A 19,007-nucleotide genomic window follows, 5' to 3' on the forward strand; every position below is an offset into this window, starting at 1 on the left:
GCATTCCCAGGACCCAGCATCTTATTTCAGATGTCTCTTCTTTTGGGCAGGGGGCAGCAACACCTCACCTCTCAGCACTGGGGACAAGATAAGCAGCGAGACTAGTCTCCTCTTCAAAGACTACCACATGATACCAACACTTTGATAACCTCCTAGGGAATAAATTTGCCCCTGTAGCTGGCTAGTCGGCCCTCTAGGTAAAGTGGCTCAAGACAAAGCACAATGCTCTGGGTTCAAATTTGTTTTCTGACAATATGGTACCTAATATAACCTGTCTTCTAAACAAAATTTTATCACACAAAAGATGGCACTAAAACAGAACAAAATGTTATTTAGACTGCCAACACCACAATTTAGATTAGTAAGCACTGTTTAATGCTTTTTCATGCAGCTGACTTAGTCATTGGAATATGTGTTATGACCTTTAACAACACAATCCTGTGTTTTGGTATTGGACTTCTAGCTCATTCACTTCACAAAGTAAACATGAAAGGAACATAAATTCTCAGAGCATGTGTAAAGTTTCCATCCCTTAACTTCTTAGAAGTAGTTCATCTAATGTATTTCATAAACTAAATAATACTATACCAATGCATTTTCATGTAACTGTATTCCGTGTTTCTGCAGCTACAGTGTTTTTTTTTTTTTTGTCTGTTTGGTCTAGAATAAAGTCAAAGAAGCATGAAAGGTCCCCTACTGAGGTCGGGGGGACTGAATGTGAATATCTAAGAAGAGAATTCAACTCTTTCACAATTTATTCTCTCTCCTGTAATTTATTCCAATACTTAATTCTCTACACACTTAGCAATGCAAGTATGTCACCACTACACAGCCCTGTGCACCCGTAATACTGATCCTGTTACACTTCCACACAGGGAGCCTGGACGAGATGAAGCCCATCTGCCTCACTCCTCACATTTTCACGTCAGAAACCTTGTGGACAAACACACCTTGTGTCTAATGGTGCTGACCACATGGTTCCCACTCAGCCATCCACAAATGTTAACAGCAAAACATTTCTTCAGTGTGGGAAGAGAAGCATCAGTGGTGGGGAAGGAAGCTTTGGGAAGTTACTAATGAAAGCAGACAGCCTTACAGCAGATGAAGATCTACTGTATACTGATATCATCCATCTTAACAGACACCCTCACTTCACCCATGTATAATTCATTTGGAACTTTCTTCCCTCTTCAGTAACATTAATGATTCACTAACAAGCCTCGAGAATAAGAGCAAACAGGTGTGGAGGACACTGTGTTCAAGATTTCAGTACTTATCCAGCTGAAATTTGCATCTTAACTCTCTGTGTACCCAACAATGACACACGACTGCCCCAGGGCTCCAAGCTGCCACTCCTGGCTACCTCTACACTGCAAGATCACCAAGTACTTCCAAGTCAGCTCCCAAATCTCTAAGCAATCTATAGTCCCAGCCTTGGATAAGACATGGGCACACACAGTTCCTCAGCTCCCTGGTAGCCAGGGGAGAGAAAGGAGGGTACACAGGCCAGAAGGAAGCTGTGCCATGCTCCAGCTATTTCTGGTCTGGGTACCTGGGGAATCAGGTCTGCACCAGCCCCTAAAGCCAAGCAGTGTCAGCACAGTATGTAATCCCTTGTTTAGGGAGACAGAAATCATCTTTATTTAAAAATTAAAAAGGCAGAAAAAGCCATGTGTTCAAACTCTGTTTATAAACAGAAGTGTGAGACAGAGCACTGCCTTGGGGAATCTTTCATTGAAAACTGAGCACAGTTTAGGAAATAGCAGAAGAGAAGACACATAGACATCTGTCCCATTGCTTCTGAACAAATACCATTAATTAAATCAGCATGTGGAGCCTTTTGGGTTGAACAAGTAATATTCTGTTGGGGCATTACAGCAGTAGCATAGGTACTACCGTAATCCTGGATGTTTAGGTACGCTGTAGATTCTCTATACATACTGCTAATGGGAACCTACAGCTGCTAACAACTCGTCCAGCAAAGTGACTGACAAGTCTCGTGCTGCCTCATTAGGCTGTGTATCACACCTAATCCACAGCTAAATTTCACATATTGTTTTACCTTGCTTCAAAATCAAAGCTGTTTGTAGGTTTTACAAGTGATACAATGCCCGTGGTAAACAACAACAAAGTCTCTGACAACATGAATATTTCCTTTCAGTTGCAAAATGTTTGGAAATAGACACTAGAAACAAACTTTTGTAAAAATGGAGAAAGATAACCCCTACTTTCCCTCAAGGATAAACCAATTCCCATCATACTTCACATTTGGACAGACACAGAACTGTTGTTTCCCACTTAATAATGTTGCACAAACACATCAAGGACAGTAGCCAGGTTCTTCCACCCTACATCTCTAAGCACAAGGTATCACTGGGGAGAAGGTTATCTGATAATAGCTATGCTCGACTCTCCCCAGCCATACTCAGAAATCAGCTTCCTTATTTCCTTACCCTCTGTTTCCGTAGGCTTCCTGGGCTGGTGGGAGATGGGCTTGGAGACTTCCCAGAGCGGGGGGTGGAAAGTTGGCTACCAGGGGTTCCATTCACTAAAAGGACAACAAATTGAAAAAATAAATACAAGGCATTATTAAAAGCAAAGGAAGAGTTAAATCAAGGTATCTCATTCCTTCTCATTCTGTTTTGAACTTTTTTTTTCATGTTTTAAACATTAAATAGGTTAATTCATAAAAGAGCTGCTTTCTCAGAGTTTTGGCTCATGAAGCCAATTTTTATACAGAGTGCAAGCAAATAATCAATGAACCTGAAAAGACTGTTTACTCAATGATAGAAAACATGTTTTCTTAAACTGTATTGTTCCTGTGCTTGAAAGTGATGGAGAGCAAGGTGCTTTGTTAACCTTAACAGATATTTGCTATATTTAATCCTTTTTCATTCAATTTAGTTACAGCCTCAAGTGCTACCCACCAAGAATAAAAAGCAGTACTGCTTGCAAGAACAAATCAACTGTTTGCTGTTCCTCTCTCACTCCTTTGAAGAAATTTTTGCATTACCATCTGACCCAACCATCACCTCAGGCTTAACCCAGAAGGGCTTTCTAGGTCTAAATAAATTGGATGCAACCTCTCAAGTCGGACTTACAGCACAGCATCACTTTCTAAAATAAGTCAGTTCCTCCAGCTCTGGCAGTGCTTATAATTGTAAAGCATCTTTTGCATGCATGTGACATTATCCGTTTAATTAACAAAACAATTCCAGCAGAGGACAGAATTCTACTACAAAGTAATCACACAAGAGGCTATCAATAATGTTCACACTGATAGAAACACTAAAAAGCGTGTATCACATATCTATGTAAATATTCTTTAAGCAAGCCACTATTCTATCACAGTCCAAATCTATCAGCATCAGGAAAAACAGAATCTACAATCAGACTCCCCAATTCTGAATCTCTGGAGCATATTTACATAGCAGGATATCAACAAGGCATTTGACTTACCTTCTATGAGTTCTAACATGGACAAAATCTTACTGTTTAACCTGACAACAGCGAGCAGCAGAATTCCTGCTCTCTGCTAAGCCAAGCTGTAGCCAAGCTGAGAAGCAATGGGATTAGTTAAGGATAGCTAGGGCTGCTCACAGAGTGAGCTGAATGCGATGCAGGATTCATAAGCAGAAGCCTTTTCTGCGTAAGGCTGACGTCTTCAGAGCAGCAGTGGGAGGTGCAGGTGCTGTCTTAGGGCTACATCAAAGGTGTCAATTAAGCATAATGCTGCTGCTTCACAACGCTGAGCCACCGCAACCCCCACTCGCTTTCCACGGAGCCCCGAAAGCCTAAGCAATTTTATCTGCTGTGCACTGAATCATAACGAGGTGCCTTTGGGGGCAATATACCAAATGACTCATCTGGAAATCAAAATGACAATAACTCTTGTAAAACCTTGGCTGACTGGCAATCTAGCAAATGCTAATTCCTTTGGATAATACAGTAGGCATTTTTAATGGCTTTTCCTTACTTTTTACATAATGCATTGTTCTCACTGCCTAATACTGGGCCTGCACATTACAAGAAAGAAGCATACCACACTGCACACATCAATATATAAAATACATTACACTGCAAGATAAATGATGACCCCTCAACAAAGATTAGTGATTAGCACCTCAAAATCATTTTGTGCAAGGTACTGTTTAAGATAGAGGTGCACTGTTTTGTACAAGCACAGGAACAACTAGAAATGGTAATTGCATTTCAATGGGATCCTTTTATAGAAAACCATTCCACTCATCTAGGCTACACATTCTCTTTGTACAGAGGACAATGGTTTGTATATAACAGCACTGATTCAAATGCTGTCCAAAGTGTGTGGGGGAGAGCACAAGCATATGGACACATTCACTGAAGGGCATCCAATACTCAGCAAAAAAAAAAAAAAAAACACAACACATAGGTCTGGCCAACTGTACGATCTATGACTAAACCCAAAGTCATTAGCAATACTTTTGAAAACAATTAGGAAAAGGGATACGGGAAGACATCAAAAATGAGCTTCTTGGGGTCTCAAAAATTCTGAAGTTTTTCTTTATTTGCGTTTCTTTTAAACAAATGTGTTTTAGACTTACAAACTAATACTAAACTACTGCTATTCACATGGACCCTGACCTCAAGACTGCTACTGCATAGTAAGACTTGTGCTCTGTCTTCTCTTTAAACCAAGCAGATTTTCTTATTATTGTTAAAATATTAAGATAACAGGTACACTTTAATAAACTTTTTAGCACTAGGCACAGGTTCCTGTTCCTTCTGGATTGACTGCTTCTCTATAATTTCCAAGATTATTTTTTCTCAATTATTTTTTTTTCCAACTGCTACTGCAAATTTCTGTCCTGAAGAGAGAAACTTGAGGGTACCAACTGAAAACAAAGAAGTAGATGCAATGGTGCCTTTGACTCATGTACCATGCTGACGAGTAGTTATTTTAGATGAAAACATGAAGTATTATAATCCCTAAAAATTACTCACTTGCCACTACTGGAGCATCCTGAGTGCTTAAGCTACGCTCCAATGTTCTCCCCAACAGCATTTATTTTTTTAAAACTGAAAATGATGATAGCTGTTTTGGTTGTGTTAGGTGTCTGAAATAAGTGAAATCAAGAGGAAAATAATGTACCAAGGCCTTCAGGATATTAGTTTGCTCACCTCCTTATCCATGTCCAGATACAAAAGCGCAGAGTACCTTAAAAGCCTATCAGGGTTTTTGTGAGCACACAAGGACTTCCTAAAGAGAGCTGTTTAGGAAACTAGAGAGCTGACAACTAGTTCTGGGGATGAGATCCTTTTTACCAATCACTGGGTAAGTACAGTGTAGGCTTCTACATTTGAAGTAGTTTTCCAGCTCATTTTAACCAACTTGCTGTTGTAGAACAAGCTGTATCATCCTGAAGCAACTGTCTAAAACATCTGTTCGATAATGTGCTGGAAATGTCCACTGCGGTGCAGACTTCTAAAGTCAGGCAAGATAAATCCAAACCCACACATTTGGAGGATTGGTATATAGTTGACACTAAGCAAAATTATCAAAATTCTCCTCCCCCTATCAATTTTGATGGATTTCATACCAAGCACAGGACTCCGCTAAACTCTGATGTCCTAAGGCTGTAAGAGGTCTACACTCGAGTCATCTAGAAAAAGGATTTGGGTGATGTGGGCTCTGCTCCCAGCTCTCTATACAGTTCTCCACAATATCCAACCTAACTCAAGTCATCCCGACCGTTCTTCTACTTAGGCTTTACGTTCTGGCAGAATGAGCTCTCTCAGCACATCGTGTTGTCTGTCTTCTGGATGTTCTGCATATGTAGGGATATGTATTTTTATTATTCCTAATTAATGTAATGCCTAAGACAGAGGTCACAACTAGGAAGAAATGGATATTCCTAATAATTCCTCAATCTACTGCAGTAGTCCTCCTTTTTTTATCTTCTCATTTACAGCTTGCTGGCCATTCCACCTCCAATTCTAGTTTCTTACAAATCATTATATTAAATTTCAAATTGAGTTGATATTTGGTGCTGTGGAGCCAAAAAATGCAGGACTGATTGTGATCACCTCCATCAACTCCACTTACAATCACAACACCATTCTTATATATCCACTTTATGACCAGATGACATGGCAACAAATATACGAATAAAATCTGTAATATTTTATAATAACGCATCTCAGATAAGTATAGGAATATAATCTAAACTGCTCCAAAATCTATTTCTGTGCATTCTGCTCTGAAAATTCGTTCTTGTCCAGTATCTGCACTACATTTCTCACTAGCTGATACAGCTCATGTTCCTACAGGGAACCCTGATGTAGATAAAGACATATGAAATTGGTAAATCACTGTTGTGATTAATCATGTCATTGAGTGAGGCAAGAGCTTTCTTGTCACTTTTATTCATAAAATGGCAGGGGTCAGAGACATCAGCTTAACACACAGCGCCCTCCCATCGTCTCATGAAAAAGATTTATCTGTTCAAAAATTCACAGGTGAAATACATATTAAAAAGCTAGAACAAAAACAAATTATTATGGCTGTTCTCAGAACACATAATGCACATGCTCAGCTGTTGTGAACTCCTTTGCCTGCGGTCATCTCTCCTGAGCTTGGATGCATAACAGGGCAGGAACCTGTCTTTTTTTTTTTTTTTAACACCTGGCAAATGCATGAAGGTAGAAAAAAGCCTCCACAAAAAAGAACACTAAAGCTGGATACCATTATCTACTGAGATAAACGAAAGATAGGTTTTCATATGAAGATGTTTATAGACCGGTCAAAATGCTGTAAGTAGAAAGTACATTGATAGCATTCCAATAGGTAAGTCATTCTGATAGTGCACCTTTTTATTAAGTAATAAAAACAAAAAGTGAGAGGAGCTGAATTAAAATATCAAATGCCAGTCTGAGAAGCTGCCGATGTCAGTGCCATTACATTAAAATCCTACTCTGCCATAAAGCTGCCTGTTGATGTGCTAGTATTTGTATCCTATAAAACATGTTGAGATGATGCTGCTTGTCTACAAAAGTGGTTTGCCAAACAGAAAAGTGTGCATGAAGAGGAAAGAGAAGACTAAGAGAAGTGCTGGTTGTTTTACAACCACAACTTATTCATGACTAGGACATGCAACAGCTGAAACTAAAAAAAAAAAAAAAAAAAAAGATTTACAGAAGTTACAACAACATGTGTAGGTCATATTAGCAACTGTTAGCTAGAAGATGGTGATGCCAGATAACCACCTGACCGTGTCTCAGTTACTCTTGTAGGTTGTCAATGTCCTTTTCAAAACAAAACTTTTGTTTCAAGATTATGTGATTTCTAAGTGTTTAGGGAACAAAATCCTGCCTTTTAATTCCTTCTCATTTTGTATTCTATTTGTATACATTTCATAATTTTTACCTTCGTTGCAAAGAGGAGAGTTTGTGCAGAGCACTGTGTTCCTTACTGGTCCCTCAGTAAAGACAAGGCTTTGTCAAGGCTTTGTACTTTAGTGTGCAACTTTATCTCTGGTTGAGATAAATCCCAGGTAATCAGTACTGCATTGTTTACAGCTGGAGCTAAACTGTCCTTTCAAAATTCAGTCCTTCCTAGCGTTTATCAAGGGCCACACAAGAGGCTTGACAGGTCCTCACAGGCTGATCTCCACAAGGTGTCCACTAAGATGACACTGCTACCTCAACCTCAAGTCAGCTATGTCCAACTATCAAGCACAGAAGTGCTGCAGACATAGACATTGCAGACATGCCCAAGACCTCAGAAGACAAGATGAGATTTCCTTAATATTAACATAATATTTCCTTAATATTAATAATTCCCTGAAATCCAACAGGATTTTCTTGTTGCCTCAGAAGGTGGCTAAGTACCTGCTGTTGGCTTTTGCTCTGCATTTCATCAGAGATGTCTATGATCTTGGCAGTTAATTTCACCTAGTGCTTAATCTAGACAGCACCTACGTGTAATGCAAGATTTAATGAAAATCTCTATTTTGAACTGTTGTGCCTAATTGGAAAGATCAGGATTCTCAAATTAGACTACGTGAATGGAGTACCAACTTTGAGGATGTTTCTTTATTCATCATTTAACTTTTTCATTCTTTAAGAGCATCTAGCCAAATCTATTTCTCCTACTGACTCTTGACTTTTATTATAAGCTATAAAATAATAAAACTTTTTTTTTTTTTTAATGATTAGTAACAAATACCAACAGCATAAATAAAAAAATAAAAGCAAGCCAGGATCAAAGTAAAAATCATCTGGAAATCCCTGGGTCTGTAGGATGACTCCATCACTCCCATGGGTTTGTAATCCTGGCTTTGAGAAAGTTTCGTTTCAGCATATTTATTACAAAAGCTGTCAGCTGAGTACCTGTAATAGTGTGAATAAAACCATGTGACCCCACCAGAGATAATATGATATGTCATGTTCCTTCCTTTGGGATCCAGAAGACCTTCTTGAGTCAGGTGGCTGAAGAAGGGTTGTTTCTGGATAACAGCCGAAGGATGAACTATCAAGCTAAATGAAAACATATCTTTTTACAAAGGATCACAACTACTTTTTTTTTTTTTTTTTTTAAATAGCTGAGAAAAGTACAAGCATCTGCTCTAGAGAAGCTTTCAGTAAGATCCAATTTCTATATCCTGAAACACTTTTTTCTCTAGGGACCATCTACATTTTTGATTGGCTTTAGTTTGATGTGTAACTCCACAATGTCTTCGCCCAGATATAATTTTAAAAAAAAAAAAAAAAAAGCCCAGCCTTTGGTAATACTTGAGACATTCTTCACAAACATCCCCTTTCTCATTCGGAATAGATATGTATCACTCAAGTTACTCTTGAGATATACACTTATCTCACTAAATAACCAAAATTCCAAAATAGCTCTTCTTAGCATCAAACCAGAACCACTGTTACAAATAAGATTTCAAGCATCTGAAATATTTTGGGTGATAGTTTGAGGGTAAAAAAAAAAGTAGTTGCTTTTTTTTTTTTTTTTTTTTTTTTTTAAGCAAGTCCTGAAAACCACAGTTAGGATTCATCTGAATGCAGTAACTTTCCTTAATTTAACAGGCTGAGGATACAGTAATTCCAGCTGCCTCATGCTGCTCTTGATTTGATTAAAAATAATGATCATGAAGAAGTAAGCATTGCTCTCTTCAAATCCATTACCTCTTCACCTGCACTGAGGCTGCCACCAGTGGTGTTAATTGATAGCTGGACAGAAGCCGACAGCTACTGAATAGCTGTCAGACATTCCTAATTTTCAGTCACTGGCAATGGGCTGATACCTGGGTCTAGCTGAAATTTAACATCTCTTTTGTCATCTCCTTTCCTGAGGAATATCTGATGCCAACAAAAACATCAAAGGCCCTAAGAAGACATCAGGACAATTAAATAGAGGCAGGATTATCTGTTGCACTTGGAACCAAACTTTAGCCCTCTGCCTGCCTGTGAGCTGATGCTGCCGTTCTCTGCTTCTCTTCTCTGCCTTCTCTGTTCCCCACTTTTCTTTTCTATTTGGACTGAAAGTGTTTTGAAGCAGACAATATCTCAAATGTATTTGTGAAAAAACAGAAAGCAATCATCCTGCAGTGAGATTTCTGTCTCATGCTGCTATTTTAAAGCACTCTCAAATGTAAATAAAAAAAATTGAACAAAACACATAAAAATAGAGAAGTTGGCCCATACCACAGATCTTACTAGCTTGAATGTACACTTTTAAGGAAAAAAAGTCTTCCGTGTTTGTATAAATATAGGATTCATCTGCTCCCAGGTGCGAGGGAGGCTATCAGGAAAATAAAAGCATACTAAACATATGTTGTCTTAAAAAAGGGAAAAAGCAAGGCTGAAAAAGAAAGCTGAACATCACCTATGTAAATGCTTACAGTTCTCTTCAGTATGTCAGGAAATGGTGTAAAAATGCAGATGCAGCTTTTTGCTCACTTAAGATTGCATTAGCTCAAGGAAGGGTGAGGAGCATGTGTCTGTCATTCCTTTATAGCTGGACTTGTATTTCCTCATCCTGAATTACAGATTTGAATCTGCATAGCACTAAGCCCTGGTGTAGCTTCTGGCTTCGCTAAGTGTCTCCTTCTGCAACCCTGCAGCCTGTTCTCCAGTGTGTCCTCGAGACTGTGGGGCAGCATTTTGCCTTACTCTCATGCTGTTTTCATCTCCTTGCACCTGCAAAGCCCAATAGTGGCAATGGCAGGTTCTGGACTTTCAGGCTTGCTACTTGATGGTTCTCTGGAGCAGTGGCTGGGAGCTCACCAAGGAAAGGGGACTCAGCATCCTTTGCCTGTTCCCATACACAGTCAGGGACCACCACAAACAGCAAGCTTTACACATTAGGGGCAACAGCCCTTTTAGCAGGATTTTCTCTAAAAATCATTTGTTAACATTACAGAAATTGTCATCTGTGGTGGTTTTACCCCGCTGGGCAGCTGAACTCCACCACAACTGCTCTCTCACTCCAACTCCTCAAAGGAAAAGGGAATGAAAATACGATGGAAAGAGCTCAAGGGTTGAAATGAGGACAGGGAGATCATTCCATAATTACTATCAGGGGCTAAGCAGACTCAGCATAGGGAGATTAATATAATTTATTGCCTATCACTAGTGGACCAGCACAGTAAAAAATTAAAGCAAACTAAAAACACTTTCCCCTCATCCACACTATTCTGCATCCTCCCCCTAGACATGAGGGGAATGGGGGATGCGGTCAGTCCCTGACGCTTCGTCTCTGCCACTCCTTCACGGTCCCTCTCTGCCCCTGCTCCCTGTGGGGTCCCTCCCACAGCATTCTGCCACCCCCAGACTCCTGCTCCTGCGCGGGCTCCTCTCCACGGGCTGCAGCTCCGGCCCGGGGCCTGCTCCTGCGGGGGCTCTCCATGGGCCGCAGCCTCCTCCAGGCCACATCCACCTGCTCCACCGGGGGCTCCTCCACCCATGGGGGGGCTGCAGCGTGGAGATCTGCTCCATGTGGGACCCATGGGCTGCAGGGGGACAGCCTGCTCCACCAGGGGCCTCTCCACAGGCTTCAGGGGAACTGCTGCTGTGTGCCTGGAGCACCTCCTGCTGCACTGACCTTGGCTTGGGGTCTGCAGGGCTGCTTTTCACCCCTCTCTCCCAGCTGCTGTTGCACAGCAGTTTTTGTCCCTTTCTTAACTCTGTTCTCCCAGAGCCACAATCAGCAGCGTTCATGGTTCAGCTCTGGCCAGCAGCAGGTCCCAGCTGGCTGGAGCTGGCTCTGATCTGACATGGGGCAGCTGCTGGGCCTTTCTCACAGAAGCCACCACTGCAGCCCACCTGCTAACAAACCTTGCCATGTAAACCCAATACATCTTCAAAGCACCAGTTTTGGTAATAGAGTATTTCTCCATACTTATAGGTGTGAAACTGAGACACAGACATTAAAGAAAACCAAGCAACCCACCTGCCAGACACACCACAAAACTACTCCCTTCAATTTCTGTCAACAACTTCAGAAGCTATTGGGGAAAATGTGGGCAACTCCATACCGCTATTTGCTCAGAACAAGCACCTCATGGACTTCAATGCAATTTATAAACATTTAGTTCAATCAAAGTCAGACTTAGTTCACTTATCATTTGTAATTCTGTGCCAAAGAGGGGAACAGTTCCTGAGGATATTTAGGTGCTTAAGCCAAAGCAGTCTGTTCTCATTTCCTAGCCTCATTTACACATTCATTCCTCTAACAATGTGTAAACAACCCAAAGACAGTGCCTTCATTAACTCTAAAAATGATGAATTCCTATCAGCTATCCTTTGCTAGAAGAGAAACAAAGTAATACTGACTACCTACATCAAAGATTACAACATACTATAGATGCATGTAGCAGAGAATTAAAGGTAACTGATATCCCTTCATTTTAGGATTTTGACAGTTTTAATATCTAACTGTTATTTTTACATTTCTGAACATCTATACAATATCCTTGTTTTGACCCGTGTGGTTATCCATGTGTATTATCTCGATAAGGGCAAGAATTGATGACTGAACCAGGCATCTGATCCTTTTCCTTAGCAAGAATGTGCAAACTTTTAAGAATGCAGTAAGAACCAAACGAGGAATCACATTCTTTCTAATTAGCAACCCATTCCTCTCTATATAGCTCGTTTGGCTTTTTTTTAAAAGGGCACACAATCAATAATACTTTCTGCCTACCCAGTATTACTTCTTTTCTCAACTTGCTGCTTTTTACTATGTAACTCTTCACAAAATGATACAGCTTTATTTTGAAATGTATATATAATGTGTATGTATATATGTATATGCACTTATATATATATGTTGCCTGTGACTGGAGCAGAGAATCAACCCTTTCTCAACTATTTTTTATGTTTATACCTAATGAGAAAAAAAACCCTGACAGGAGTTGTTCGCTTAAAAAAAAAGTATATATAAAAAAAAAAAAAAAAAAAAAAAAAAAAAAAAACAACAACTAAAAGCAGTTTAAGAGCACAGAATAAAAAAAATACGCATATATACTCAGCAGTTAACAAAAACACAGCAAAAGTGTAACTTTCAGATATGTACTGGTCATTTAGGAGCCGCTCTTAATAGTGAGATGCTTAATGTAAGCAACATAGAAAAAATCATCTGCTCATATGTGCACTAGACAGTAATTTCTATATTCTGCTACAGCCACATGTACGTAATTCCAATTAGCAGACAGCTTTTTTAGGCTTATTGGACAGCAAAACATTGAAATCTACATTTTCTGCACTTCTTTGGATAATTTTATTTTTTATTTAATACCTGAAAGCAGGTGTTTTCTTTGCACTGTTTTTTAGTGCAGAGTCTAACATCAAACTGTATATTTAAAAAAAACCTACTAATTGCTATATTTTAGTTGTTTTTTTTTTTTTTTTTTAATCTCTCTCTGCATGAGATTAAGATTTACTCACTTAATATTTCTCCTGCATTCTCCTGCTACTATTTGGAAAAAAAAACAAAACAGAACAAAACAAAACACCTGTAACATCCACACACCAAATAGGGCCCCCCTTGCTAAAGTTTAATTTAACTTTATTCCATCAAGCTACAAAGAAAGTAGCTTAAAATATGTTTAAAAGCCAGTCTGTGAGGCTCTTCCTCACAATTCATACCTGTTCCCATCACTTCTTTTCAGGCTTCTCTATTTCAGCTGTTCTTAGGATGCGTGGGAGGCACACTGCCTCCTAGCTTCGCTACCCACATCTGCGCCTCTGTCTCATTGTGTCTCCCCCACTTTTCTCCTTCCCTGAGCAAGGATGTCTTTTTTCTCGGTTTACTCTTCTTGTGGAAATATGGTTCCAGTTGGTCCATACTTCCCCTCTTTGAAACCATCTAGGAGCACCTGGGTAGCTGGACCATTCTGATCACTACTTCTCTTTTCCCTAAGGACTGGATGCAGGTAAGAGAGAGGTCCAGTATGATGATCACTTCCCCAGAGACAAAAGACGTAAGGCAGGAAATAGTGAGGTGGCTCTCAGACAGCTCTAATGTTTGTCTCTTTCAACATCTGTATTCACAAGCCATGCTGCACATGCTGGATTGGGTCTACTTAACTTGCTCATATCAAATATTATTCGTATTTGCAAGCAAATTATTCTGGCATGTTGTCTAATGTACTTTTGTTTATTTATTTGTTATGCTTGGGAAGAAGCTGCAGGAGGGAACTAGTCATAAACTACATGGTGGGAGAAGCTGCGAAAGCAGCCAAAGCAAGGCCCTTCAGACAGAATTAGAACTTTTTAAAGCTTTTTGCTGAGCCTTCTACAGCCTGTACCATTGGCTTGTTCAGTCAACACTGATTTATCTCTTCCTCAGCTATCAATGCACCTCACATTCACATCTGTATTTGCGTTCTGTCCTTGCTCTGTCCCTCTCCTCAGCATGCGAATTGTCTTTTACCTATCCATTCCTTGCTGTTGGCTCATAACTTCCCCAGAAACAAAATACAAAATAAATTATGAAATCAACCATTTGCAAGCACAGATCCTACACTGAGTAACTTTGACTACTTTCTGCATTTTTATTCAGTTCTTAGTAGAAGGGATACTTCTTTTTGTCAGTCTTTAAGTACTGGAAGCAAAATCATGCAAGAACAATGAAGGAAAACTAAGAGAGTAATGCAAGAGTATGATCCGTAAAACACTGAAGAATTCTTTTATACTGGAAAGACACTATCTCAAATGCAACTGAGAAAATAAGTGAATTTTTACTATCAACTATTTTACACACAGTTCTTGCCAGAAATGTGGTATTTTAAGCACATTGCTAATTGTATTGAAACAGGCTGCTGTTTTTTAAGAAAGATTTCTCGCTTGCTTTACCTGAGCTGGTAGAAGCAGGAGACTTGCTGCGTCGGGATGGACCCGGGCTCTTGGTGGTGCTCCTACGTGAACTTGAAGCTATTTTGGTATAGGAAGTAGATTTCACCACCCGACATTCTGCAAGACAAAGAAACCGCATAAGTTAGCAATTAAGAAAGCCAGCAAGATTCTGAAGCAGAAAGAGCATGAAAAGCACAAACACTTAGCCCACGCTTGTTTTCATTCATCTTGAGGAGTTTTATGGGAAAATATAAAATCTGTATAAATGGCTCCATTAAAATCCAAGTACAGTATGTACCACTTTGCAGACAAAGAACTGCTGCAGCAATCCAGACTTTCAGATACCATGGTTACTGCAGGTACTTAGGATTGCTTAATTTAACAGTGCCGAGACGACACAATTTTTTTTTTTTTTTTTTTTTGCTTTTGAAGATTTCAGCACAAGTAATGCAGTGGTTTCTTGTAAATGATCCAGTTGCAATGTAAGCATTTTTGCCAGCCTAGGCAGTCTCCTCTAGCAGAACCGGAAGGCTGCTCTTATATATCAAAATGTTAAGACTGAAGAAGATGACGCAGGTGTCTGTCACTCATGAAAGGTTTGAAGAAAAGTGAAGCAGGTTTGTTGCTCCTGCTTAATCCTCTGGTGAGCAACAGCCCACATTGTGGGCACACGCAATTCATCACAGGTTGAGGGAAATGGCACTACTTGCTCATAAGAGACATCAGTAAAATCAATGAAGAGGCGAAATTACCCTCCCACTTGAGAACACTGCAAGATGTTCAGGTTAGAGTTTACATACACCCACACGGCTCTGTAGGCATTCTTGCATTACGCCTGCAAAATGGTTCTTGGCCTGAGGATGAAAGAACTGGGTGTGCATAAAGCTGATATCTTGCAGTCATAATGGATACTAAATTAATCACCAGACATATTATACAGTCAGGGGAAAAAAAAAAAAAATTTCCACTTCTTAGCCAGTATACTATTATAAGTCTGCAGCAATGTTTACACTGTATTCACCTCTCAATGTCAGTATACTTGTTTAAAAATAAATAGACATTTATTTCTGTATCAGACCTGTTCCCCATTTTCTTCCCATGGTTAAGTTTCTCAAAATAGGTTAAGAGAAATAAACAAGACTTTTTTTTTTTCCTCCCTAGTCAGAAAATACTATGTACAAGCCTGCACATTATTTAGTCTTCACAGATGATCAGTGGAGCCTGTAACATAGTTTAGACAGATTAGAGAACAAAGAAATAAAATTGAGCATAACTAATTAACTTAAATATATCCACCAGAGAATGATGTCATGAAGTGTATTTCTCTTGGCTGCCCTAACTGCTTGTCTGTCGTCAAGCTGTTGAAGGAAATGGAAGCAAGAACTGATGCGTTACTGAAGGAATGCCCGGCACAGCTGAGAGCACAGAGGACCATGAAAAGCCCTGGTCTTACCAAGAAGCCTTTCTTCCTAAACTCTCCCATCTTCCTAATGCCAAATAGCAGCTCATTTCTTTCTGTTGACTTTTTATGCAATTCATTGATGGCTAATCTCATCGTTAAAGCAAGCAACGAAACACCTAACAGCCAATATAGAATTACAGAATGTTTGATCTTGTAAAATTAAGACGTCATCCCGGTGCAAGTCCCCATTCACAGGAATCAGTCAGGAAGATAACTGCCTGTTGTAATGGAAAATAAAACAAAAGAACAACAACAACAAAAGAAAACCTAAAATAGAATGATCCAAACAATCAGAAACCATTAGACTACAGTCATTGGCTTAAGAGCCTATGAGGAAAACAGTCAGCTACTTAACGTAACATCCTCTACTATGTAAGAGGCCTTCCTCTACTTTCATCATATGCAGAACACAGTATCTGCCTCCTTTTCTTGCAATTCATGCTACACACTGCACCTTATCTCTCATCTTACTACAATTATTAACTCTTATTTAAGTTTCGGATACCTTATAACCGCCCAGAGTCAGAATGAGATTAGAGATAAGATTCTCCATTCAAACATGTATTTCTCCTCACATTACTGCAAAGGACCACGTAGAAGGTAGTATGAAAGACAAGAATAGGCACCTAAATGCACATCCAATTTATGTTTCTATCCTACTGATAAAATCCTGCCTCAGACAATATACAAGACAGCACTTATTTTCACCCAACAGATTCAGAAATGAAAGAAAATAATAAAGTAATTCTCCTTCACCTGAGCTTCGTCACACGTGGACAAAGAAGATATGTGTGAACTGAAATGCAGAGCTGTTTTGTCACCATTTTCCTTCTCCCCTGGCAAAAGTGCTCACGCTTATATGCTATGGAAGGGTGTTACTGTTTGTAGGAAAGAGGAAGGCTGGGAGCCATCAGGAGATTTGACCACCCCTCACTACTGACAGTCCCCTTTATAAAGAGTGATGTTAGGCGTGGGCTGCAGGTTGCCCTGATGGGCCCAATATAGACCATAACCTGTTATTTGAGTAACCCTGCAGTAGTGGCATAGTATTCTAGGAGAAACCCACCTTCCACAGCTAGCTGAAAAATGAATCTTTTCCCACTGGAGAAGAAACCCTTTTGGGTGACCACATGTAGATGAGGCCATACCTGGAGTACTGTCTCCAGTTCCGGGCTCCCCAGTACAAGGAAGACCTGGACATACTGTGAAGAGCCCAGTGGAGGACCTCAGAGGTGATGAAGGAACTGGAGCACCTCTCCTGTGAGGACATGCTGAGAGTGCTTGGACTTTTTAGCCTAGAGAAGCCTCTTCCTACCACCCAACACCATGATGAGCCCGACTCAGCCTGCTTGGTGGAGATCCAACACTTCTCCACAGGCACTGGGTGCTGCTGGGAGGTTGTCCCAGGGTCATCCTGTCCCCAGGCTGAACTGGGCTCCATCAGCTTCTCCTCACATGGCCAGTGCTCCAGCCACACATCGTCATGATGGTCCTCTGCTAACTCTGTCCAAATTAGTGATGCCTGCCTTGAACTGGGGGGCCTGAAACTGGAGACTATCCCAGACGTGGCCTCCCACATGCTGAGCAGAGGGGCCTGGCTACCTCCCTCTCTCTACTGGATCTGCTCCTGCTCGCACAGCCCTGGATCTGTTAGCATCTTTTGCTGCCAGGGCTTTCTCTCTTTTCTAGTCTGTCAGAGACTTTTCCCCTCTTTCCTTGTTTTTCTACTTGTACAAACCATTTTAAAATCAGCTATGAACGTCTTTGGCACGATTTTCTTTTTCCTCACCATAATAATTTCCAGGTTGTGAAGTTTTAAAAGATCATAGTTCAATACTCTCACTGTTCAACCACCACTGTGAAGCCCAAGGTAAGTTTTGTCAAAAGCCATTTTTCCTCTAGGTTTACAAGTTTATTCATAAAAGGCATGGGCAATGGCATGTGCTGCAGATACAGGCAAACCTTCAGTGCTACACACACCAGGGCCAAGGCAACTCATGCTCACAAACACTAAAAAGACTTGCAGGCACCATACTACCATGGTACTTGTTGCAAAAAGGTCTGAGCTCCCATGAACAGTTTATGTATGCAATTATGTTGTCACATTAAGTTTGGAAAATTAAGTTTTACTGCAGGCAAAGATCCCACTCAGTAACCACACAACCACGGCTTGTCTCCTCTAAGACATCACCATAATCTGCCAGTTTCTACAGGAAAACGATGTGTACATAAAGAAGAAGGGAAAACAAAACAAAACAGTGTGGTTTTTAAAACGATACTTTCTACTCAGTATCTATACGGGTACAGAAATATGTACTTACTCTCTCCTCACCAGCAGTGTTCCCATAACTACAACAGGTGCTTTGTAAGCCATGAAACAGAATAGCATTTTTTTCCCCAATTTTCTTTTGATGCCAAAACTGTACCAGAAATAGATCTGAACTCCTGACAGAAGACAGTTATGCTGTCTTTCTCACTCATGTTGGCATGCTCAGCAAGGGGAAAACATGACATTTTTCTATCGTGTGTTCAGTGAGGAAAGAAACGTTTCACAAAGCTCTGGTCCTTCCTCTCACCATCGATGAAGATTAAAGCAACAAAATGATGATACCCATGGTAAGCAAAAGAAGGTCAATTTCAAGGTCTGATCCCAGACTTTATTGCTTTCCAACTCAGAATATCAGATAAATAAGAATGTTTTCCAGCCAAAACATCTTGCAGTAAGATGTTCCATTGTGTAGCTACAGACCGAACTACAAAGTAGGGGACGATAAACACAGACTACCAGCAGTGAGACTAACAATGTAGCACTGCAGTCCCTTTACAGCATGCAATATTACCACAGAGGTCTGAGGCATTTAATGGACATTAACAACAGTAAGGCTGAGGAAAAAAAAAAAAAAAAGAGGAAATATCCCAAGGCTACTATGTGACATTGCTGAGACACCTTTGGGCCAAGACAAGGAACAGAAAGTTCCTGAGATTGCACGGTGATGCTAATGAGTGGTAGCAACTGGTACAACTAGTAGGAAGCCCAAGATACTTGCAAGCTCCTGATTATTCCTGTTCTCAAATGTACGTAGTATAAGCACGAGGTAATTCAGGGATGCTAATGCGCAGAATCATAACAACTCCAGTCTCCAGGCGTGAGATTTGAATGTGATGTTCCATTTCCAAAATGCTTAATTAGCTTTTATGTTCA

At 40.2% G+C, this 19,007-nt stretch overlaps 1 protein-coding gene across 3 annotated transcripts in view; it reads right to left on the bottom strand.

The window, feature by feature from the left end:
• The window catches only part of DCLK1 (doublecortin like kinase 1), a 238,149-nt gene that overhangs the window by 63,638 nt on the left and 155,504 nt on the right, over positions 1-19,007 (bottom strand). For all 3 annotated transcript variants that reach the window (XM_082775454.1, XM_082775455.1, XM_082775456.1), the window contains exons 5-6: positions 14,344-14,460; positions 2,454-2,548 (exon numbers count right to left, since the gene is read on the bottom strand). In XM_082775454.1, the coding sequence (XP_082631580.1) occupies positions 2,454-2,548; positions 14,344-14,460 (212 nt within the window). The remainder of the gene's footprint in view (positions 1-2,453; positions 2,549-14,343; positions 14,461-19,007) is intronic.

This window comes from Aythya marila (genome assembly GCF_965140915.1).
Source record: "Aythya marila genome assembly, chromosome: 1".
NCBI classification, from domain to species: Eukaryota; Metazoa; Chordata; class Aves; order Anseriformes; family Anatidae; genus Aythya; species Aythya marila.